General features: G+C 36.9%; 1 protein-coding gene across 1 annotated transcript in view; it reads right to left on the bottom strand.

Moving 5' to 3' along the window:
* Nucleotides 1–8,221: 8,221 nt before the first annotated feature.
* The window catches only part of KIF20B (kinesin family member 20B), a 45,287-nt gene continuing 27,336 nt past the window's right edge, over nucleotides 8,222–26,172 (bottom strand). Inside the window, exons 21-33 of the mRNA XM_026094109.2 lie at nucleotides 25,989–26,127; nucleotides 24,777–24,899; nucleotides 24,244–24,304; nucleotides 23,482–23,607; nucleotides 23,034–23,173; nucleotides 21,542–21,697; nucleotides 20,195–20,371; nucleotides 19,103–19,267; nucleotides 13,599–13,802; nucleotides 12,514–12,594; nucleotides 11,613–11,760; nucleotides 9,856–9,998; nucleotides 8,222–8,479 (exon numbers count right to left, since the gene is read on the bottom strand). Of these exons, the coding sequence (XP_025949894.2) occupies nucleotides 8,402–8,479; nucleotides 9,856–9,998; nucleotides 11,613–11,760; nucleotides 12,514–12,594; nucleotides 13,599–13,802; nucleotides 19,103–19,267; nucleotides 20,195–20,371; nucleotides 21,542–21,697; nucleotides 23,034–23,173; nucleotides 23,482–23,607; nucleotides 24,244–24,304; nucleotides 24,777–24,899; nucleotides 25,989–26,127 (1,741 nt within the window). The 3' untranslated portion in view covers nucleotides 8,222–8,401. The remainder of the gene's footprint in view (nucleotides 8,480–9,855; nucleotides 9,999–11,612; nucleotides 11,761–12,513; nucleotides 12,595–13,598; nucleotides 13,803–19,102; nucleotides 19,268–20,194; nucleotides 20,372–21,541; nucleotides 21,698–23,033; nucleotides 23,174–23,481; nucleotides 23,608–24,243; nucleotides 24,305–24,776; nucleotides 24,900–25,988; nucleotides 26,128–26,172) is intronic.

The raw sequence follows: 26,172 nt of genomic DNA, 5'->3' as shown, positions 1-26,172 counted from the left end.
CTAAATGTCTCTGAAAGCAAGGCATAACCAAAGCATCTTGCACGCTGACTATCCACAAAGCAATCATTTCCCCAATTTTGGAATTATTCATTGAACCACTGAAAGCAAACAAACTAAGACTGTTTCTTTCTTAACCCCTGTAAAGGGTTTAGTGCTCAAAAACACCTGCATACCTGATGATTTACACTTCATAAGGAGAGCAAAAACTTGAACAGGTTGCTGGAAAATATTCTTTCTCCTGTCCTCCTATCACAGTTAAGGAGGGACAGAAATTCTGTAAACAGAGAGAAACTGGAATATGTCAGAGTAAAGTGTTTGCGGGTGTGTTTGTGTTTTCCTTCGTAAAAGGAATGCATTTCCTTCCTAAAAGGAATGCAGCTACCTGCATGAACCTCGTATTAATGATACCAGGTCAGGGCTAGTGAGATTCATCCCTGCCAGAAGAGAGATAAGTAACATTTTCAAATACCTGTGAGCATAGAGGTGTCTCTGTAAAGCAAGTTTCCTCAGGAACTCAGTCATTGCCTTTACTTCAACACCTAGCCGCATTCAAAGCATAAGATTGCTTCAAAGGCACTTTTCAAAGACTTTCCTCTTACAGAAGAAGCGTGCTCCTCCTGTGGGGAGCAATGGCACAGGCTTTTTCATCCTTTCTCCAAATGTCTTCCTCTCATCAACATCTCAAGACCAAAATACAAAGCTACAGATAAAACATGTCCAACTTGGCATGGATCATAAAGCCAGGTTTCTTTAGTAGGAGAAGGGGTGGGCATCAACCTGTACAACAGTCTCAGCTATCACTTAAAACTATCTGTTGCCGCAGATAGTCACAAAATTTTCCTCCAGTAAGGAAATTTGTGGATCCATGATTGTAATGTCTATTTTAGAAGAGGAGGTTGTGACCTCATGTGTGTAGAGCAAGTCTGAGACCTCCTGACACTTCTCACTCAGAAGTCAAATCCCAGGTCCACTGAAGTCAGTAGCAAGGTCTAAGAAATATAAGAAGAACATGCAGAGTAATGTCATGTTAAGTAAGATGAGATGCTGGTGTAGCTGAGAATAAATGCAGATAAATTGTTTCCATTTCTAACTGGCAGTAGAGAGCTTAGCGACTCTGCAGAAAGGACTAGCTGGTGAGTTTATCCACTCCTTTGCTGACTGCTGTGTAGTGCCCATGGCCTGGCTTTGGATCTGCAGCATCCCACAGGGTTAAGGGTGGAGAGAAGCCAGAACCATCTAATTTGCTAGAAACATCTAATAGCAAAAGAGCAGTCCTGAAAAGCAGTCACAAAATAATCTCCCTCTGGCCCTCATCACCTCACAAAGCCTAAGCTGAGATGGATCCCATTAACAACACTTGGTCTTAAAAAATTCCCAATGGCTCCTTGAGATACCCTAATAAGCCGCAGCAGTTAAAATGTCAGAGGCTGTAAAACTGGTAAGAACAGTCATATTAAATGTTTCAGTTACTTTTTTTTTTTCTTCAGATGAAGCGATTTATTTTTCCTTCCTGTTGTATTCTGCATTATGAAAATGCACACAAACAAGTCAAGTCTGAGACTCAAACACTGCATGTGATGCTTTATAAAAGGTTGATTCTGTAACAGAGAACCCCGTAAGATTATAGACAATATACTGCTACATTTTCTGTATAGGGGAAGCTAGCAGTTAGGTTATCTTTAATGATAAAAACAGTACTTTAAAAATAGTATTTCCGTGATGTAATAAAATGTGTATTATGAAAAGCTTGGTGCTGATGAAAGTTCTATTAACATCTCTTGGAACAATTTGTTCACTATCACCCCTGCTATGCCCTTGCCTCTAATATCACATGGCCAATAACTTGTAGTCTTCTGGAATGGAAGTATTTGCTCAAGTAATTTGCAAACTGTAGTTAAGAGTCAGCTCCAATGGTCTCACTGATCATTTCAAGTTATGGTCTGCGTTATTTTGCAATCTGCTCATGAGGCATTCTGCTGTCTGCTTGAAGCATTTGCCCAACTCTCATTAATACTGTGAGGACATGACAGTCTTCATTTGATTGGACTTTTTCTTCTGTGTCTGTCAGTATTTTTTTTTCCCCCTCTCTCTTTTCCAAGGCTATGCTAAAAGCCAAACCAAAGTAAGTAATGTAGGGTAGGTGTGGTACATGCACTTCTCCAGAGTAAGACATTGCCTATATCGAATCAGAATAAGTCAAATGTAACTTTTAAAATTGGCTTAGTAGAAGCAAAATTTGGCCTTTTTATATGTCACAAAATAACCCAAAGTTTGCTTCTGAGGAGTTTCCTTATTTTCACGGACCATTCGAAAAACAGAACAATGTTATAACACTTGCTTGAGATGCATTCAATACAAGTCCCCGTAGTAGTATACTTGCTTTGTTTAATTAACATCTCTGTTTAAAAAACAAACAGCAAAACCCTTAATCTACAGAGATAAAGGTCTAAAAACATTAAAATTCAGCCTTATTAGAAAACTTACTCTCCGTTAAAGAAATTGATCTCAAAAAAAAAAAAATTTTTTTTTTTTGGAGGTCCTCTAATTCTGCCTAGTGAATTTGTAGATAGAAGCATCTTTTGTCTCAGTTACAAGCAAAAAGTATGTAAACTCTAAAATGTTAGTGCAGGGCAATAGATGAACAGGATGCAGTCAAATCAATACATATCAATACAAATCAATACATATAAACCAATATTTTATCTCAGTCCTGAAAATTGTTAACAGCTTTAAATTTACACTTAATGGTCTGTAGTTATAATCAGTTTATGATAGAAGCCCATTTACTGGTAATAAAATTAACAAGAAAAACAATGGGGAAGACAAAGTATACCTGGCTCTGTAGTCAGCACTTTACTAAGAGTAAGTATCAGAAGGGGAGTGAGGGGCTAATCTTGATCTAGGTGGCAGCCGGTAATCTTTTGCTACTGCTTTTCCATTTGTTTGTTTGCACTTGCTCTTGTTTAGACTAGATGGTCTCTAAAGGCAAAGGCCTTATTTATGTGCCTGACAGACAGTGTGCCTGCTAACAGCTCCTGATAGATGGAGTAAATGGTTCTAGCTTCTAGGGAGGAAGGGCATTCTGCACCAACTATAGAATTTAATGGCAAAACTGATGCCACTTCTGTAAGCACACAGTAGTCAGTAGTAAGTCAATTCTTACTTTTCTTGTTTTACAGAACTTTTAAGAGGATGTCCCACTGGCTCATTGTTACATGTTGCTTGTCTAGCACCAGCACTGAACATTCATAAGGGTCTTATTAAACTGTGTGTCATCTCTGGACTTCTCTCAAGCTTGCCTGTTTTGCTTCACAAGCAAAGGTAGGCTTTTGAAAGTGTGCAGTGTTAGTCTAACCCTGCTCCAACTGATATAAGCAGCAAAAGTTCCTATTGACTTAAGTAGGAAGGGATTTAGACCAAAACTGAAATTCCTCCCTCTCTATGAAACCCTACTATGGGAAACTACACCATTAGAAGTTTTTAAAGGTTTCTTGTAAGAGCTGATTAGAACTGTATTGTGGTACTGAACCTGGTATTACATAATCTGCCCAGCTGCAAAACAGGTGCTGAATGAAGCTGAGCTTTATGTTCACTGGCATTACATTATGGTTGAATACCAATCATAAGTTAGGAGTAAAATAAAAGAAGAGTGAGTAATTAAAACTCTGTATGTCTGCGCAAACAGTTGAATTTTCTGAATATGCCCAAAACAGGAGAAATTTACAACAGTACTTCTCTGAAAACAGTGGGTACCAGCATAGGAAACGATGATCAGAGGGTTACCTAACTTTTGATAACAGATAGTTCAGGCAGGAATACTTTGATTATATAATTTGCAGTTACGTATAGGAAGCACTGTAGAAGTCTGAGAATTGCTGAACTCCATAAAGAAGTGAAACATTGGCAATATGTTTCTAAATGCGGTGGGGGTGAGAGCATGAAAGAAGGAAGTACAAGATATTGGAAATATCCCATGGAAGAACTGCAAAAAGTATCTCCAGAAGTGACAGAGAAGGAAGGACACCAAGTCCACTGTGTCTGAGCTGCTCACCACAAATGAGACGGCTAGTCACCCAGGAATGAGAGCTGAGGAACTTACCATTATTAGCAGTGAAGATCAGTATCCCTTCACCTGCTTCGGGGGAATCACAGCTCTGCATTAGGGAGCAGGCCACCTTGAAGGTTACTGGGCACTTCAGCCTCTCAGACTTCAGTGTTTGAAATGAAACAGGACCTGAGAAAGACAAAATTCTGTATGATGGGGTTGTATGCTGAATGCATGTGTGCAAAGGCAGCATCACTGTAGCAGGACAAGACATGAAGGACTACACCTTTGCAAGAGAACATACTCCAGCAAGGCTTCTTTCTGAACTTTTTATGAAGCTTGGCTAAATATGATGAAAAGTGGATTAATTTAAAACAAAGCAAAACACTTCTGCCTTCCTGCACCTCCCAATGGCAATTGTTTCCAGAGTCTCAAGGTGAGACCAGAAGTGCCTCAGCGCCATCTTCTGGGCACTTTACTGTCATTGACAACATTCACATGTTAACTAGGTCTTGCAGAGGCAGGTACTCACCTGAGTAAGCATTTTGTTGAAATGATTTGATTTTTCTTCTTTCACAGCACTAGAAAGTTTCAAGAACATTGAACTACTTGCATTATCTATAGGAAGTGATCTTGTTATTGAAAAATCACTCCCAAATATTCTGTTCCCTTTTCTCATCCTCTCAAGTTCTCAGACTCCAGAAACAGTATCGCAGTCAGGGAAAACACTTTCCAGCCAGTATCATGCATCACTTCACATGGTGTACCATAATTTGCAATGTGGACAATCATTTTGTAACATGCAATTAAGAACTGAATATATTAACAGCTCATCTCCAACACTAAGAAAAAAACCCAAAAAACAAACGCCCCCCGCTCCCGAAACCACAACCCCAAGTCTTTGAAGAGACAAAGTGTATGCTAACAGCTGACTGCAAATACCTCCCCACCTTGCTGCTGCTCAAATAAGAATGGTACACAGTATTTTGCTAGGTCCAACTGATAAAGAAATGAGAAAAAAACAAACAAAACAATGAGTCAATGGTGTTACTGTACAAGGCACTTAGTAGAATTCAGATGTCACACCAGTTACAGAACTGATTCATTCTTCCTTCCTCAGGTGGGATAGCAAAACACCAGAAAATAAGGCTAGGTCTTAAGTCCTTTACTAAAGTAAATTATAAGGATCTAAGCTTACTCTCCCTGGGAAAAGAAAATTTTCTTCTCAGTATCAAAAATTTTCAATATATGGAAAAGATACCAAACTAAATCGTCCTATTCCAAATAGTTCCAGAAGCTAGACTCACTCAAGTTTAGGAAAGGCCTGTGGAAATTGCTGCTGCTACCCCAGGAGGGCTTCCTTCACAGTATTTGAACTCTCTCGGGATACCAGCCTTGCATGACCCAAGTCCATGTATAGTCCCCTCCCATTCAGCCAGTGATGTGTGGTAGTATATGCATCACGCAACACTGCGAGGGGTACACCTTCTTATCACCAAGGAAGGTCTGAAGAGAACAGGGAGGGATTGAAGTCCACACCGCACCACTGGATTCTTGCCAACATGGACAAAGATGATGCACAAAGCATGACTCACTTCCTAGGCTAGTGAAGTATAGGTTCAACCTCCAAGAACTGCAGGAAGTACAAAAATCACAATCCCTTGACTGATGCAAAGGGAACATAATTTACTTCTGTATGTATTAAAATCTATAATCATGGAGTTTGGTAACCAAACCTACACTTCTGAAGCAAATTAATTCAGTGCAGTTCTTGCAAATGTAAAGGCTACCCTAAGGACTGAAAAAACCCTAAAATACAGTGAAAAAGACAAAAGACAAAAAAATTGTGTGTATAGCTACTCTAATGTTCGGTCCTGTCAGTGGTCGTACCAAAAACATTAAAATGACCTCCAGAAAAAACAGTTTCTCATACAGCCTACAAATAACTCTGCAAAACTGATGAACTTTAAGTAGTAAATACAAGATTTTACAAAAATCAACACCATGGATAGTGAAATAAAGCAGTACTTTTGAATAGCCTGGTAGCTTGACTAAGTTGATGGATTCTAGTCAGCTGCAGAGATGACTTGAAAATAAATTGCAATTTACCAGAGCAATTCATTAAAATAAAGTCTTTTAAAGGTTTGTCACTTGCCATTTACTTACCCATAAAATTTCACAGAAGCATCAACTGTTTGGAACTATGAAATTTTATATTTGATAGGGAGAGGAACAAACACTATCAATCAGCAGTTTAATAGAGACATCAAATGGTTGAAGATATTTCTATCACTTTCCATACATTTGAATCAATAAAGAAATCATACATGAAACAATCAAGTAATTGAGCATCTTTTCTATCCTGCATTTACCTTGCAAATGGTTTTCTGCTAAACAAGAGCCATAAGCCCATTTGATGATTTAATGATAAGCAATCAAACTGTCATTCAAGGCAACATGATGGCATATGGATTTCACTGCAGGCACGTGCAAGGTTATTCACAATGGAAGGAACAATCCAGCTAAACATGCACACACTGATGGGTGCTAAAATTAACTGAAACTATTCAGAAAAACAAGTTAGGGTCAAGATGAACAGCTGATGGAGAACATCTGAATGTGGAAAAAAAGCAGACAAAATGTTAGGAGACAGAAAAATAAATATGGAAAGCATTATTGTATAAGCCAATGTATAAGACTATTATAGTCAATCTACCAGGTGAAGCTATATATCTCCAAGTGTGACACTTGAGTAAAATGAGTAACTTTTACCTACATCAGATAAGAATCCTCAGTGCTGTGCTCTTCTGTAGTCTTGGAAGAGACTGGTCCAGATATCTGGACTACAGATAGCAGAAAACAGAAAGTCTGTAGAGGGACACAGGTTTCCAGGTATAAAATCCTACCTCGGGAGAAACTAATGACAATACATTCATTTTATTTAGGAAGTAGAATGATCCAACCATCTCCCAGGTTCCACTTTTTCCTATTAGAAAAAAGGGGGAAGAGAAGGTGGCAACACAAAGCATGAGATTTGAAGCCAATGAAAAAGAAACCTAAATCCCCATTCACACCTACAGAACGAAGAAAACAAAACTGAAGCTTTGGAAAAGCTGAATGTAATTTGTGAATTTGTGAGTGAAAGGCTCACTTTGCCACCTTCATATTTGAGAAAGCAAAGCACCAATCTTTCTTCAGTCTGCAACAGTAAGGAGAAGATAAGAGAAAGTATTGCTTAGAGGTGCAACTTTTTTACAGTCTAGAAGCTAGAAAAGCAACTTGGTATTGCAACCTGATCTTATCTAGCTAGAATCTACAGAACTGAACTAAGCATTGTCCTTTTGTAGGGACATCTCACGCTCAACATACATTAGAAAAACCGTATCAGTTTGCTGCCGCTGAACTGACAGCATCTTTGTCCACACAACTATAATCACAAGAATTAAAGCAAAACTATTTCTACCAAAGTGACAGATGATCCTTTTTCCATCAATTTACACTAGGAAAGGTACCTTATCAGTTAAGGCTAAACTACAACAGTCATTTAAAAGGTTACATCTTATTTTCAAGAGAACCAATTTTTAATCTCTCTAATGTTCATGGCAGGTATAACGAGTCGTGCTGAATTTCTTTTTCTAATCACACCAAAGACAATACACAAAAACAGTCAAAGAGAAGAACTTATGACTATTAAGTGGGTGAAAGTCATCGAATCAGTTCTAGAGGTAAGAATCTAACCTTACTGGGTCTAGAATGAACTGTCAAGTGGCTACCCCAGAGTGGGTCACTTAAGATAGCAAATTATAATTTAGAGACAGTATAATCCCTAAAGAAAAAGCTTTAGGCTTATAAATTATTTATTTTTAGAAGAATAAGACAGTTAAAAACCACACAAATGATAATGGAAAACATGTCACATTTCTCCCCTTAGTGCCAATTTCTTAATTTTCTCCCTGCACAGCATATTTAAGTCTTTTTCTAAAATTTAAGGATAAACAAGTGTTTTAATGTCTGCTCTTTTTTTCCCCACTCTTAAAGTTATGGTAAGTAGACTGGCTATTTAAAAAGCAACTTAAATCATTTTGTATAGGCATAATTCTTACTGTACAATGGGAAAATAATGAACATCTCAAAAGATACCAGTCCAAAAAAGAAAAGAAAGATTCAGACACAGGCTTTCTTGAACTATATTTCAGCTTTAATGGAGTCAGAATTTGAAAACATCAGAAATAATCTGTACATCTATACACAGGCTTAGGAGCATGATGAAGTATGTATGGTTTCCTATGTACAATCAGCTGAAATAACAGAATAGATATACATCTAACTAGGAAAAGTAAACATGCTTTTACATGATTATTTAGCTGTTTTTGATCGTAGACGTCGCTTGATGATTAGGTGATCGCTTTCCTTTTCTTTCTGTTCCATGAAAATCTGAAAAAGATATTTCAAAGGTTACTCACCTTTTCCTCAGAAATGCCTGGCATGCAACTTTGCATATTAAACAGTCACTCTATTAGTTACATGGGTCTAGAAGTGTCTAACTACACGATTTTTCCCATAAGCTGTTTGTGAATGAAAGCTGCCTATTACCTTTTAAATGAAGGCCCATAGGATGCATAGAACATTTTCAGTGCACAGCATGAAATTAATTCATAAATTAAGTGATCAGTTACTGAGAATATATCAAATTTAGCTTATGTAGTGTCCAAAATTGTTAGGAAAAAGCTAATCTAAAAGCTACTTTCTCTTCTAAACTCTGATACTAATTTTATGAAACAGGAAGTATTTAGAAAGTCTATTTTTAGCTTAAATTCCTTCATCTTTCTTTGACTTTTTCAGGATTCAGTCTCTCTCACTTTTCCTTTCACACCTGTGCTTCTCAGCCTTTGTCTGCATTTGTGTCTTGTTTCCTGCTCGTGGACACTCAGCATTCTGGATTCTGTCTCCACTCATACAACTTACAGAAAAAAGTCAATGGGATATCTTAGCACAGGCAAAAGCTTGCTATAGCGAAGGGAAGAAAGGCTTGAACAGAATAAAGAGATGTAGTTCTAACAGAGCAGGAGTCCTCTCAGCACCAGACCTACTGACAAAGCCATGAAACTGCACTTCAGTAACTCCACTTCAAGCCCTGGCATGTAAAACCCTTTAGAGGCTGGCTTAGGCAGCACAGCATAGTTTAAGCATATCCAGAAGGCTGTCTGAACAGTGCTCTGGAGAAACACAGATGTATCCACATCCTAAAGTAATCCAAAGATCATCCAGGTATAAACAGACTTTGGGACTACCTCAGGTACTCATTTTCCTTGCAAAGTTAATTGTGTGCACAGAAATTTCATCTTTAGTGTTTCACACATGCAGTCCCCAGTCAATGGTTCACTTGCAGTTTCTATTTCTATTTTCCCTTTATGCTACACTTAAATAAATACTATCTGCTGGAACAACAAATAAGTTATGATTCAACTACTGTAGCAGAGGAAAAAAAATCCCTGCATACCACAGCTAAAATAGCTATGCATCCAAATTCAGAAAGATATCTCCAGGATTGCTATATCATTTATACAGTAAGCCAGGAGTCAAACAGCTACAGAGAAGATAGCCGAAACACGGAGAAAAATAAAACAGCAAGGTTGTAAGACCAAAAAGAAAGGCTAGGCAGAATCAAGAAATAAGTCACTATTTTCAACCCCCTTCTCAAACCGATTAGACTTTCCGATTTGTTCTGTCCCCCTAATTGTTTATTTTGAGCCAAAATTGCAGAAATACTTATTTCACATTACATCAAACAGTAAACTGTAATCACTTACCGAAGAAGCAGGGATATCTAGAGGACTGGAAATGTCAGTTGAATACAGCTTTCTCTTGGCTCGCTTTGGCTTAATCTCATTTTCTTTGAGACTTTCTGGTTCTGCAGACTTAGGAGAGCTTATCGTCGCAATCAGTTTCTTTGCTAGAAGAAAAATTGTATTATAAATCAGTATCTTACTGGTCTTGTGAGCCCCAAAACAAATGAATAAGATTAAACAAGTTTTTAAGTAAATCTTGTTTCAAGAGATGTTGAATAAAGTTTAAATATAAGAATTCAGAAGTGGTATTTGGCTGTCGCTGAGACCATACTGCTATGGAATCTGAGATCTGTTCTGAAAAAGCATTCTATAGCATCAGATGCAAACCTTTAAGGGGCACATTCAAACAGCACATCAAATCAATTAGGGTACTGATTTTATTTGAAGTTAGATGCCTCAACAGGAGCTGAACAATGGGCTTAACACCTCTGTGCTGACAGAAGTGAAGGGTGGAGTCAATTTTCTCTATATATTTGTATAGCTTCAGACTAGATTTCTAATAAGAAGAGTGTGTATTATGAACTAGATGGAAAGAAGAAAACCCTAACAATACTAAGCTATGGGAACAGGCAAAGAAGTTAAGGATGTGGGAATAAGGGTTACAAGAAGTTTTTTTTTTTTTTTTTTTTTTTTTTTTTTTTTTTGGCTGTGACTTGTTTGCTGGAATTAAGTATTTCCAGGGTGAAAGTTTGAGTTGTCTGAATTTGGTTTCCATTGAGAATGATGCACAGTCCTCATTGACCATATCTGACAAACCTGAAAACTTCTCAAAATTCCACTATCATTGTATAGGCTATCTGACAGCAAAAGGTGCCATGCACTCCTGTAGCAAGTTCTGAAGTTGGTACAGAGATACTAATTTTTAGTATCTACAGAGAATGCTGACTGACCTGGTTTTAACTAACCAAATAACAATGTCTTTTAGAATTTAACTCTGGAGATGCCTTGTGCCCTCTGCCCCACCTCACACCACCCCCTTTATTTATTTAAAATCCCAGTAACTCAGAATCCATATGCTACCGCAGGGAAGAATAAAAATATATTCCTCAGTGGAAAGTCCTAGCAATTACACTTCCCAAGGCTACGCTTAAACATAATAAATCCATTAACTGCCTTACAGTCAGTTGATAAAAGTTTTCCAAATATTTTTGTGAGATACCAGATTTCAAATTCTGTATTTCTGTGTTTCAAAATCTTGCTAATCTTTCCCCTCCCACATGCACATATCAAAAATGACTAATATAGCTTCCACAGAAACCAAGTGGGGGAAGAGATTGCTTATAGAAGAAGATATGATGTGGGGTTTGGATTCAGTTCTTGATTTTTATACCAGTAGCAAAAGTTTCCTTGAAATTTTCTTTAATTGTTTCAATGTAAGAAAGAACAAAATAACTCAGACATTTTGAAATTAACATCAGTTACCATTGCTGTTATGTTGAATTTATACACATACATCTCTCACTGCATCCTCTCATCCCACCTAGTTTACCTTCTTCACTTAACCTAAAGCTCAAAATCATGAGCTCTGTGAAGCCAAGACAGCCTTTTCTACTCTGCAAGATCTGATGTAACAGGCCCCAGTTCAGATATCATTTCATGAACAACTTCATACAACAGACATAGTCTTTAGCTACATATAAATGGTTATAGTAGTTACAAGTCTTTCTGCAAAGCTCAGAAGAAAACATGGTGGTGGGGGAACATTTCTCTGTACAAACCTTTAGAATGAATAATAGTAGGAGAACTTTGGAAAAAATCTCCAATTTTTTGTAGGGTTCCATCCTTCTTTCTAGCTGACTTTGTACTTGAAGTAGATTCGTGCTTTCTTAATTGGTATTCTTTTCTAAATGACTGTGTGGTAGACATCTAAACAGAAATACGAGATCATTATTTAAGCAGAAATTTGACTATCTTTGAGTTTAATTCAGTTTTGACTTTAACTTAAATATTGTTTTCAAGCTGACATTTTGAATTTTGCTACTGACACCTCTGTTCATTATACTAATGACAAGACAACAGCAATTTAGAGAATCTCTTTTCACACCCAGGAAAAAAAAAGTTAGAAGTCCCTCAAAATTTGATAAATGACATTTAAGGGCATGAGTAATATATGAAACTACAAGTAAAGTTTCTTAAAAAAGGATTCCAAGATGCAGAGTATTTCATTACACAAACTCTTCTACTTATAAATAAAATAGGAGGATTACTGACAGGGAGATCTACTACCTACTCTCTGAATTTGCCCAGGACATTGCTAAGGCTTAAAAACATCCTCATTTTGTGCATATGGATGATATAGCCTTAACTTTATTGAAAGGCATCACCTACAACAGCACATACCCTCATAATATGGTCAAACTTGTCTTCATAGCTATCTGGTATGCAACTTCCACTTGAATCATTATACACAACTGCTAGTATATATTCTTGTCAAATACATACTTAATATCTTCAGTTAGCTTAGAGAGTTTAACAGAAAGATAACATAAGTGTTTAAGGACTCCATCCTAAGTACATGGATAAAGATAAGATACTGCTGAGTACAAATGTGTGCTACTTTCACATATCCATCTTTAGAAAAAAAGCCGAACTAGCTATAAAAATAGCAGAAGATCAAACCATTTTCGTGTTGCTTGTAGAAGGTGAATTAATAGCCATAGCAGATTTCTCATTTTTCTTATTTTCACTTTTCACGAAATCCTAAGAAAACATATATATGACAAATATTAGCATTGCTATTATTGTTCCAGAAAGAATAATGATTATATCATAGCAGAAGACATGGTTTAAATGCCATGGGCTTACAGTAGAGAGGTATTGGTTGATACTGGATAGAGGAAACTATCCAAATCTGAATCAAATGCTGAACAATCTTGTGAAAGACAGGAAACTAGAAATAACTGTAGGTAAACCATTCTGAAATTTGCTATTTTCTCTCTCCATCATTTGCTATGCTTTCAGCTTAGAGATATTTGACAAGTGAACATACAAGTTGAAAGTCACTCAAATCTAAATACAATTTCAGATTTATGGTGACAGCTACAAGAACAGGTTGGTAGCATAGTACCATTGTTAAGCTGTCAGTATAAGACATTTCTATCTTGGGATGTGATGTCATCTTTGTATATAACAAACTTTTCTTGCAAGATCCACGTGAAGCAAGACTGCACATTGATAATTCCATCAAAAGATATACTCGAATACATCAGATGAACATAGAAAGCCAGTGATCAGGAAGTCAATAAAGATGATTTGTGCCTACAGCTTTTCAGAGAAGAAGTGAGAGATTTCAAGCATGATAGCCGATACCCATACCTACTGATAACAGTATAAGTTTGTAACTGATACCAGTAATTGCCTAAGGCAAAATAAACAATCCTATAGAATTGATCCATGATCCCACAGATCAGAGCAGCAGACAGGAGAAAATGGTTACTCCTAGGGAGAGAACAGTGTAGAAGGCAGTGAGAAAGTGCAAGTCAGGGAGAGGAGGCCAAAGTCTGGATAAATTCAAGTCCCTGGCCATATTCAACACAGACCAGAGATTCATCACTTCTGGGGAAAAAGGGGCTTTAAATATATACTTGACAAATCCTTAGTGAATCTGGTGAAGACCAGAAAAAAATGTACGATTCTAACAAAAACTATCACAATAATACATTGAAAAACTGCACAACAGACTTTGTCATTGGTTTACATCATACCTCATCCATCTCTTCACTCTTTCTTTTCCTTCTTGGTTTGGGCATTTTAACTGTTACTGGCAAGGTGCTGCCCTGATGCTTCACCTCTATCTTATTAGGTTGCAGAGGTGTGAACTGGATTTCCATCTCTGGCTTTGGGAACCGACTAGTTCTTCCGTTGTCTGTGGACACTTCAGAAGAATCAAGGACGATGTCTGAATGGCTCTGCAAGCATACAGAAAATTTAATAAAAACAACTTTTAAAATAAGTTTGAGGAAAAAGGTGGGGAAACGTACATAAAGCAAGCATTATGTTTTCCAGCTATCAGCTTATGCAAGACTTGTAATATAAGTGGGAAAATCTTCAATTACAGCAGAGTTAAGCCTTATTTTCTAAAACTTTATTTTTGTTAAAATTTAACAAAATTAACATTTCTGAGTATGACCGCAGAACTTAATTTTTCCAAGCTGAATTCAACCTGGTGCCTTGTTTCCCAGCCATTTTTCAAGGACACACCTAGTCACACTTTACACAGCTAAAATTGACATGATTGTCAATTGATAGAATTAACATGATTTTCTGCTCAGCACTGCTGTTCCTCAGGATCTGGGCAGGAGCTATTTTGACAGACAAGTTTAACTCTTCTTCAGCCTATTTTAGGAGAGCTCACCCTTCCCCTTCTACATTAGGGATGTTAATTATGTAGATAACAGTCTAGTTGTCAAACTACAAGCCAAATTCAACCTGTGAGAGACTTCTATATCACTACCTTTTCTTTGGAGATAGAGAGAAGGCTTTCAGGCAGCAACATAGCCTGAACAAGCTGAAGACCTCCTCTTATTCCAGCTGACAACCAGAAGAACTACATGGTGGGAGTGGAATGGAAAGGTCAGTTTGCACAACTCTTTCCCAGCAGCACTTGCTGTCCACCATCCACATAACCCTGTTTCTCTTAGCAGAAAGAGTTGGAGTGGTAGCCTCCCTGGCTCCTGCTTCTCCATGGCAGCAGCACAGCTGCTCACAAGCATACAAAGTGAATTCAGTAGCTGCTTGGATACAATGCTGAAGTTAGTCTACTGCTCTGGGAGGGGGTGGCAGGTGGCTGCTACTACTGCTGGTAGCATCTCAAACACAGACTAGCTGTTGTTGCTTCTTATGCTGGTTCACCCTGCAGAGTGCTGAGACCTTCCTCTTCTCAAACCAAGAACACAAAGAAAGTCAAAGGCTGTCACCCTCTTCAACAGGCTCTGCTGGGATTCTGAGTGGGGGTACCACCACCACCATCCCCAAGGACTAGAGAGTTGGTTAATAGAAATATTTTTCTTTATAAATGCTATTGCATGAAAGAGTTTGCAATTCAAAAGTTGTAAGAATGGTTAGAGTCATTAGCCAACAACACCACACACAGGAATCCTGCAACAGAAGAAAGCAAATTGAATTTGTCCTGCTGTGGCTTGCCCATTTGAATTGCTTTATAAGTACTTTTTCCAGGTGATTCTCATCTAACAATCAACTGCTTCATAAGCATCACTGAAAGATGTGTTTCCAACAGCACATAGTTAAAGTCAGATAAAGTTAATCATATGATTATTTTTTCTACATATTTTGTTTCTACCAAAAGCGACTAAATCAAGTGATTTAACTGTTCTTCCCAGCAGCCAGAAAGGGATAAGCAGAATAAAGCTTCAGAATCGTTCAGGTAATGTGACAGACATCCTTATCCATCATTATCTATCAAAATCCACACAACTACAGGAAACAGCCAGATTTGAAGTTGTATACCAACCTCAGTTTCACCTAATAAAGCAGCACTGCTAGGACATCGAAATAACGAATAATTGTCTTTAACTCTATCATATCTTACTGGAATACTTTGTCCAGCTATAGGGTTACTTTTGCTCTGTTTTTCCATAAATTGTAAATATTTAGATTGAATAATGATTATGCTAGATGGTAAACCTTAAAATGTTTTGAGTGTTCTAGAAGTTTCAATATGAAAGCTCCAACACATAGAGCTAAGGAACATCTAGGCTGAAAGACAACAAAATTTTTAAGACTGTAGTTGCATCTATTGAGGATATGGCCATTGGTGAGGTGAGGCCCTATTAGGTCTCACCAGTAGCCCATCTAGTTCAGTATTCTGCCAAGAGTGGTAGACAGAGATTTTTTTTAACAAGAACGTGGCTACTTTCTATAGTCTGTTCTCTCCATATTCTCCCAGCACCCAGAAGCACCACATTAGAAATGTCAAAAGGTATACCTTCACCTAATCCTTATAGTGTCCATTTATGAATGTTTATGGATTTCCCTACTGTTAATTTGTCTAATACCTGCTGACATTACCTGCTTCCACCACCCACCTCCAGAAGACCACTAGCTGCTGCATAATGAGTACTTTATTTATTTATTTATTATTATTATTTCCTGTTAGTTTCACTGAGTGCTCCCTAGTCCTTTACTAAATCCTGCAAGAACAGTTCTGCTTTCAGCTTACCCCTGACCTTCATGATTTTGTAAACCTCAGTCATACACTTCCAGTAGCCTTAACCTCTCCAAAATGAGGAGTGCCAGCTTTTTACTCTCCTTTTAAGGCAGAAGTGACCCATCCTTTGATCATTTTAGCTGATTCTTATCTAACACCACTACATCCTTCTTAAGGATTCCACTTCCCCAAAACTTTATGGCATTTATTTGAAGAACATCATAATAGTTTCCTCATACGATAATCCCATAAACAGCCTCTTTCCTCATTTATAACATACAAGTAATTCTACTCACCAGTAGAATTCAAGTATTATTGCTACAGGCTTGAGACAAGTACTTTAGTTAGTGAGAAGAATTCTTGTGAAGGACTAGCACTAATTTTATAGCAATGATTCTTGAATCGTTTTCAACAAAAATCAGGGCAACAAATTGTTTCTTTTACAAGAAAAAGGATTAAATCAAACAACTCTATCCTGTTTCATCACTTGATGCCTGCACTGAGCTTAGATTCAGTGAGGTAAAAAGTTGTTGAGAAAGAAGATTAACAAGAAAGTTGTCGTGCTCCTGGTTGGCTTCTCATTTATAACAGATGAGGCAACCATGAATATCCAGTCACAGAAGCAAGAAGGAAAAGTAAAGCCAGTTAGGTAAGTTCAGACAAACAATAAAACTGATCTGCAGGTGCTTACAAGTTTCATGAGAAAGCTAACAGAACAAAGCTTCAGACAAACTACTTCTGTAGCTATGACTAGCATAAAAGATCTTCTGGAAGCAAGAGCAAAAGAAAACATCGGCCACAAACCTTTTTAGCCATACTGGTTTATGGGTTTGGACACCTGAGATTAACCAAAGGGGAAGTCCAACAGCCATTAACTTTTCTTCTCAAGCCAGAGGGAAGAAGTAATGAAATTTGTAAGCTCAATCTGGATACCAGAAATGGATCAACAGGACCAGCGGAGAACGCCTGATGAGCTACAGTCCTTTGCAGGTCCAGGATATAATATAGCTTATTGGAAGAGGTCTGTCTTGCTTTAAAAGTTTTTGGTAAATGTAATGACTCTCCACAGTAGTCATTAAGAGCATATCCCTGATACACCGAAGGTTTAGAAAGCAATTTTTTTCCGTTGACCAAAATTATCACCATCTTACAGAACAGACTTTTCCCAGAAATTGCTTCTTCCATTTTCCCCAAAATCCTTTGCTTTCTGAATAGGATATCAGCCATTCATACTGCGCATCATAATCTAGTTTGTAACAGTCAGTAAGATGTTTTTCCAAGGTATTCCCAAATACCTCAAAGTTCATTTTGGAATTTCCTGACCTTCCATTGATACATATGGTACTTGTCATTGTCAGAGATGACATCTATGGAGACATTTTACTTGGGGAGCAGGGATGGAGCCCTGTGTTACCAAATCAAATCAAAGCTCTGGTACTGGGAGGAGTTACTAGGACAGCACAGTGAAAGGAGAAAGGCCTGAAGTGCTGGAGAAAAAAGCTACTGCACTTGCTCATTATCTTCACAAGTTATCTTTTGCTTTTCTGTGACTAGAGTCTCTGGAATTCATGAAACCTATCTAAAAGGCAAGCAGATTTTCTGAAGGTTGAACCAGACCACAGGCCTAAAGACTCTAGCAAGACTGGCACTGAAATCCATAGGGGAAAAATACTAAAAAACCCTAGAAAGTACAGTGGAAAACAAGTTTCCCTATACACTAAAGTTTAATTTAGACAAGTTTAACTCAAGGACTGAGAAGTGTATACATTGGAGTTCACACTTCCCAATTTTAAAGGATTGAGAAGCTGCAATGTTTCACAATGTTGAAACGTGCTCAGACTGTTTTTCCTCAATTCTTTTACCTTCTTTTTTTAATATATGGTAATTTTGATAGGAGAGCAAAGCACCTAGGACATCAGAAGAGTATTCAGTAAACTGGACATATGGTAAAATAGGTTTCTTAGTTTTTATGGGTCTTTCCAGAAAGAGGACCAGGAAAAGAGATCATGCTTACAAGAAAGCAGTACAGATGCCTTGTTATGTCCAACCCCCATAATTCATTTTTAGCAGGTTAAGGTAACAACTCCTTTGTTTCTCCGGAAGAACCTGGGATATCTCCCATCATCATTTTCTAGTTCTTCCTTGATACACAGACAAAGGATGAGTAATAAGTCTTCCTCACTGCAGTACAGAGAGCTGCCCTTACAGGATCCCACAACTAGTCTCCATGCTACACATATGTATAGGCTGCTGGTGCTCTTAGCAGCTATTATAAAGCTGTACAGAGCAGCTTTCCAAAAGCTGTTCTGTCCTGTCTCATACATCACAAGCTTTGCCTACACAACACTGGCAGAACTAAGGAAGAAGCAAGAAACTAGTCAGAATTTTTGGTAGTAGACAGCAGCTACACAGATGAATGCATTTTAGCATTCAATCCAGTTCTGGAGCAAAAGAAGAATTACATCTCCCAGTAGCTAAAGAAGGGGTTGTTAGGCCATCTATGTTTAGTCCTGTTCATTATTAATTAGCAACAGAGCCACACAGTATTAACTCAGTTTAGCAGGAAAATTACCTCATTAAATATTGAAATACAAGCAACACACAAGGGCGCAGTCAGAATCACAAGTCTTAGTACAATTGCAAGACTTTTAATTCTTGTTCAGGAAAAATGCAGAGTTGATCTCTCTGCACAACCTTCAGATACTTTTTATAGGTGGAATGCAAGATACTGTCTTTTTCTTCTGAATCCCAATATGGTCTAGCGTCTCTAATTACAAAACCACTCCTTTTACCACACTATAGGCAATATGAAAGATTTTTAAACTGAAATCCCTTAATACTTGCATAACTAAACTACACAGCAAAAATGAGAGAGAACACAACTTAAAATAGAAGATACACTTAAAGTATTGTATTAGGAAAAACATTTTTCTTTTTAATTTTTGGAAGCGTCTCTGAAATAAACACCAAGGAGGCAGTACAACAAAAAGTTATTAACACTACATTACATTTATAGAAGATATTTACTAGTCATAAATATACCTCTTTGCTGCACACAGACTGATCCATTGTATTTTGTTCTTTTTTAGGCAATGGTACAGCTAAAGACTGAAGATTTTCTTGGTGAATGCTTTGTTTCAACTCTTTTATAATGTCATCTTTGTCTGCCAACTCTCTTTTTAGTTCCTCTATCACATTTTCATTATCCTAAAACATATTAAAATTAGCACAAATTGAAGAATGATTGAAAAAAGAAATTAAAGCATATAGAAGCATCACTACAACTATTCAGTAGCATATGTTTTAGAATCGCATACTAAACAAGTAAACTATCCAACAAAAAGCCAGCTAATCCCCTGTGTTTATGGGGTCCTTGTGGAAAGTGAAGAAAAGTCACACAAAAGCATGGGAAGATGCAACATAACATTTTCTATTTTACTCTGCTTATCTACTTCCATATTCTTCTTCCTCAAGCAATAACAAGTTCTCCTCCCATTCATTCATGATGTCCTTGGTGTGGTGAAAAAGGCAGCAACTGTGCTGGTTGTTTATATTATGAGCATCTGTCCCCAAAGAAGCTGAATCCAAAACAACCACAAAACAGTAACTAATTAGTCTTATATTTAGATTTTGAAGCCTTAACTCTAGTTCTCATATTACCAATCCTGGCAACATCAGGACATTAAAATAAAAATTTAACTCGTGGAATTCCCCTCCCCCCCCACCTTAACCTCTTTCCTGTCTTCCCCATCTGTCTTCTCCTGTCACTCTGACTGCTAGCCCTGAAACACTCAAAGAAATCTCAGAGAAAACTTCCCACTGACAATTCAAGCTTGGGGGCAGAGTAGCTCTGGGAGCTACCAAAAAAAAAGTCCATCTAGGATTTCTCATCCAACTTTGCAATTGAAGGATCAAATAGATTATAAGCATTATTTGAACAACTAAGCATTTTGGAACATCAGTCACCACTACAAATTCAGTTTCCAAAGAACGTAAATAAGGCTCTTCTTTTTTAAGTTAGCTGCAAATAGTTTCAGCATGACAGTGTTTAAGAACAAAACAAATGCAGCCAAAATGAGAAGAGCAAGAATACGGTGTTTGCAACAATCATGGTTAACAAAAATCAAAGCTGACCTTTCCCGAATCCTTTAATGCAGCCTGTTTCAGTTCTGCTATTTCTTTATCCTTTTGGGTGGTGCTAGAAGCCAGAGTCCTGAGCTGTATTTCTAAAGCTTCTACTAATTTATCTCTTTCTTCACGCCACTTTTGAAGGTTGCTGTCCTTTTCTACCAGCTGTGCAGTAAGTCTTTCCTAAATAGGAAAAATATAGGTTAGAATTGAACACCCTTTCCCTACATACTTTATCTGAACTGTCCTGACTGTTTGGTCTCATATAGTTAATATTATATTATGGCTTTAAAAAAAGCCACTAGTAAACTTGAAAATTAAAGCCCACATAGACTCTGTATCAATTCAGTAGGAAAACTAATGATCTAATTTCACCAAGAATATGCAAAAGCAAACCATGCTTCACATAACAAATCTACATCTATATTAAACTCTCCGAAAAGCAGAGAATTTTTGGCAGGAACTTCCAAGCCTGTTTGCTTGCTTTACGATTCTATGACTAACAAAATGTCAGGCAAAGTCAGAGACGAAGCAATAGTAGTACTCACATCGCCCTGTACTGGCTGCAGATCCAGAAATTCACTGCCAACTATTTCCAGATGCACATATAGCTTTGGAGATTATACAGATTCATAAAACAATTTCATGTGTTTAAGATGTTAAAACCATGACACAACAGTCCCATGAACAGTCAAGGTATCCAACCTTGTTATTAAAATCTCAGTTACACTACTTTGAAAGTGATATGAGAGCAAAATCAGTGGCATTTTGACCAAATATTTTTATTAAACATAGGGAGAAAAGCTGGGTCTTTTTGCCAACTTCTGCCTGCATTTTCTCTTCTTTTAGAGGAGAAAGAGGCTTCTATATTTTTAGAATACAAGGCTTTTATTTTTAGAAATTTTCTAGTTAGTCTAGTTTTTTATTTCTGGAAAAGTCAAAACAAGATTTGTTTCTTAAAAGAATACTTTCTTAGCTGCATTAGACAGTATTTTTTTAGTGTAGGTTCCTTATTGGCATTTTAAACACAAGATAAGGTTTCAAGAACTCCTAGTGAGGTGATGGGATAGAAAGGAAAGATTCTTGCAGAAAAACTGACATGTTACCTTCTATTATGGACTAAGCTTTTTCATTTTGTGACCCTTGCTCTATTTTTCATACTGAGCAGATCTCATCTGGGCTCTCTCATGGGAGAAAATGAGGGGAGTTTTGGCTTTGACAAATGCCAGTTAGTTTCAAGTACCCATACTGTTAGCACTTCACATGAGACTTGCTCTACACTACAGACTCACACAAGACTTCCCTGAGACCTCCCACAAGAGCACTGCAGAAGTCCCCATCACTATCACTTACAATTTCTACTTGTTGCTTTACGTGACGTTCTCTGTCTTCAGCAAATTTTCTCATTTCTCTGTTGCGATGACTCTCAGCTTCTTTTACTTGACTTATGAGTCCCATTTTTTCCTCAAGCCACTTCTTTCTGTCAGTTTGATACTTTTCCTCATACTCCTATTTTAAAGAAATCAGAAATAAAACCAGAGGTAGAGTTGAAGCAAAAGAAGTCTTAAAAGTTGGATTACCATTAAACGGACTTGTTTCAAAATGACAGAGGAAATACTAGCCCAGTTTTACTCCAGCATATTCCTAAGTGCAAATATTAAGTTTTTACTTATTCTTCTCTATTTAAAAAAAGCTAACAGTTTTCAGCACTTTTTATTCAGACTGAGGTGACTTCATGGAATAGAATTTTTTCTAAATAATTGCTTTGGATATATCATGAGCTCTATGAAAGTTACACAGGAAGTAATGATAAAAAGAACCTCTTAACTTCCAAATTCCTAATCTCTTATGCTGCCTTATAGGATATGCTAGAAAACAAACTGCACTGCATTTTTTGCCTTTCAGTACTGAGGCAGAAATAAGAATGACAGGAAGAGACAGTGTGTACCTCAGAGAACGTCACTTCAACCCACAGCAACTTTGCCTCCTTTCCCCCCCTCCCACCACTTCCACCAATCAAATCTTTTGTCAGATATTCTCCCACATAAGGCAGATGGCCCCTGAGACACTACTTGGAAAAAGCTACCTTTTTTACCCAAGGAGAATTAGAGGTAGCTCCTCAGCCCAACAAGGAGGGCTTTCAGGTCAAAAAGTAAGCCCATGATCTTGAGAGAGTTGTATTTAGTTGTCCAAGCATCTGACAGAAAGCAGGTTTGTCAGAGACATCTTCTGAAGTCACAGTTGCTCTGAGTTAGTGTTCCTTTCTTGCATATATTCTACAAATAAATTGTGCAAGTATACTGTACATTTATTGCATAGGTATATTGTGAGACAATGAACATTATGCAGACTCTCCCTTCTGCTTGAAGGATGGCATTGGCTTTGGTCATTAGAAACATTATAAAGTTATGCAGGAAGACAGAAGCAAAAAAAAAAAAAATTCCACTAACAGAATATATGTGGCCTGTGTATAACCACACAGGAAACCTCAGTGACAGACTGGTTCTTTAATGAAAAAAATAGAATTGGTTCAGACGACTGTATAGGGGAGCCCAGCTATGGCAGCATTGTCCACATTAGCATTACATAAAGAAGGATGCTTTCCACATTATATAGGGGGTATCAGTGATGCAATTCCTCATATATTACCAGTGATGCTACATCCAGCCCTTGCTGCATAGCTGCACAGCAGCTTTTAGAAGAAGTTTCATTTACCAATATGAATGTTTCATACCATGCCCTAGCTCTTGGATATAATGGCAGAAGCTAACTATTTAGATTTAGTCTCCTCTTAAATGAAAGTTGCAGCTTTAAACTAATTATGAATTAAGTCACCATATTTTACCTTCAGTTTTTCTTGCAGCTTTATTGATTCCTCACTATTTGCATTTATGTTTTTCTCCTCTCTTTTGTGTACTTGTTGCTGCCAGTCACTATTGCTCTGGTTCTTCAGCTCTCTATATTTCTGCTTCCATGCTTCCAATTCTAGTTAGTATACAAAATGAGATTACATGGTGTATAGTTTTAAATACACACACACACACACACACACACACACACACACACACACACACTCTCTCATCCTTCTACTAAGATCACTTGGATTTATCACTACAACCACAAAGGGACAGCAGAAACGTAACTATTACAAATTTGTTGTTGTACTACAAAAGTTAATGCCTAAATAACAGTTAACAATTACAAATGGATTTTTCAAACAGTTTGCAGCAAAACACAATATATTAAAACCACAATTATTGCCTCCCTGTTACCTTGATGTAGAAATAGTTTACCTGAAACTAATCTGTTTGTCTCTTCTAATTTGGCTTCAAGCACTTGATCCTGTTCAATCTGAGTCTGTTCTTGTTCTTCTAATGTCATCCGCATATCTTCAATTATTTTTTCTTTTGCACACAGATCTGAATATTTCAGAATAAATTTGCAATTAAGCCTTTTTCTCCTACTCCCCACCATTCTCTCCCAAAGTGCCCTCACTACAAATATTTCCCCCTACCCTGGATCAAAAGCTGTATTAGAAAGAAACAGAGCATCTCCATTGAAATACCTCTATCTGAAATTCTTTAATGTTCTCATCAACATGACTTAGTTGAGAGTTTCAGTACTACTGTAGGTCACATTATTGCTTGTATTATCTGAGAAAATCACCATTGCTCAGCTAGTATATCTATCTCTCTCAAGCCTGGAGAGGTACCATCATTGTACTGATTCATGTTTCCATATTTGATTTTGTTAAAATGGCAACTCCTGCCCAAATAACTTTTAAAAAAAAAGATTTAACATATTGATACTGAAAAAGATCACACTTCCCTTGGCACTTTTATTTCTTACTCTTAGTATCTGTTTCTTTGCTTTCAAATATATCTCATAATTATAAATCAATAAATATCTGGTTCCTGACTCTTACATTTTAATGTCCAAATTGGAGTTTCTCAAACAACATTTAAAAATAACTACTACAAGATTCTTCAAGCTGATTAATAACATGACTCATTATACTATCCATTAAGAACAGAACAATAATGGCTTTTGCTGACCTTTACATGATTTCTCATACTGCATGGAGAGTTCTTCCAGCTTCTTATTACTCAGCTGCTCCTAAACATCACATTGAAAGCAAATTTAGAGAAAAATGAATGGAAAAAACAAGTACACATACAAGGAAATCAGTAGCAGTCTGGAAAGTTTTTCATTGTGTTTTAGTAAATAATAAGCAGAATGTTTGAGACAGTCTGGAATAAATAGATTTTCTATATACACTATAAAGGAGCACTTAAATAAAAAAGTTTAGAGAGACTTTTCAACTAACACATTCAGATGCTTCAAATCAGAATCAGGGCATTTTCTGGTATAAAGTACATATTTACTAGACAGATTGTTCTATTTAAAGTTGACAAAACCCTGCAATGAGAAGTTCTTTCAACATCTTTTATCCATGAAAATTCATTTCAGCCTGCTAATCTTACTTTATCCCAATCTCTGTAGGCTTCCCCTAGTTGCTTGGAAAATTTCTTACCTCATTAATAAATTGGTTAAACAAAGAAAAGCAAGTAAAATTAAAAAAAAAAACCTTTTTAAGTTGCTGGATTGTGCGCTGTTTGATATCTAACTCCTCACCAAGCTGGCTTTTAATTTTCTCAAGTTCGTTAACTTTGTTCCGCAGGGATTTCTCCTCTGAACGCATTGTGCACACCTGCAACAGAGCCCACAAAGATAGCAAGGAAGGCTTATAGGTAACCATAAAGTGTTGACAATCTCTTTAAGCTAAATAACCTAATATTTGAATTTAAAAGTTAAATTGTTGCAAGCATATAAAGATTTCAGCTAAATTATTTCAGGGGCTGGAAGTTCTGTACTGTACATCCTTTCTAAAGAAAGGACTTCACCATCAGATGAGGTATTCTACTTGACAGAAAAACAACCAGCCAACAAATAGCTTAATCAAATTTGAACAGCTGTCCATTTAAAATGAAAATTTTCTAAAATATGATCTCATCTACTCCTTACTCCTTCTCAACTAGAGGAGGATTAACTGTTGAATGCTGACTAGAACAAGAACAGCAAATGTCAACGGCTGCTAAGGAAGAGTAATACATTTTTAAACCTCAATTTTCAAGCCCCAGCTCTTGCAGTAATCTTATTGATTGTAAGCTGATGCAATATCTTGCTAGGTTTTAAGAACTGCTACTGCTTAATAACTAAACACTAACAATTCACATTATTAAATGCAACTGCATTCCTTCATTTCTTCTCCAAGCTTAACAGAAAGCATAGCTTATATTTATGTATAAAAAAATTATAAATATAAAATATATATATATATATATATATTTTTTTTTTCTTTAAGTCTGTAAGTTAGCACTTTCTTCTTCTGGTAACCCTCCTTTTCCTCCTCAAGATCAGTATTTTCCACAAGTCTGTAAAGCCAGCACACAACAACCATATAAGGCTATTATTATTACTACAACAATTATTAGAAAGTACCTTCTCCATAAGCAGGTTAGCCATCTTTTTCATACACCTTTTTCAAGAATATCAATAATAAAATAATTTCCTCCTTTCAAAATGTATATTAATCCATATTTTGACCTGTAATCTTCTCATTAGCTTATAGCTTCAATAACAACATTGCTATTTAGGGGGCATTATTGTTCTAAATGTATGCCTTTAAAGAGCCTTAGTATAAAATGTTTTTGACATCCATAGCTTGAGAAAACTGGTTTAACTAACAGACCCCTAAGCCTAATCTTGCAGAACAAACACCTGGTTTATAGTTACAAACCTCCTTTTGTACTTGCTGAATCTGTTTCTTGGCATCAGAACACTTCTCTTTCAAATCTGTATATTCTTCATCTTTCCTCTGGAGATCTTTTTTCAGACTCTGTATGAGGGCAGAACTCTCAGAGAGCTCCTTATTTAGCCTTGTATTAGAAAATAAGAGATATGAATAGTATTACAGTGGTATG

This window comes from Dromaius novaehollandiae, chromosome 6 (assembly GCF_036370855.1).
Source record: "Dromaius novaehollandiae isolate bDroNov1 chromosome 6, bDroNov1.hap1, whole genome shotgun sequence".
In the NCBI taxonomy this organism is placed as follows: domain Eukaryota; kingdom Metazoa; phylum Chordata; class Aves; order Casuariiformes; family Dromaiidae; genus Dromaius; species Dromaius novaehollandiae.
This window is presented reverse-complemented; position numbering and strand designations above follow the sequence as displayed.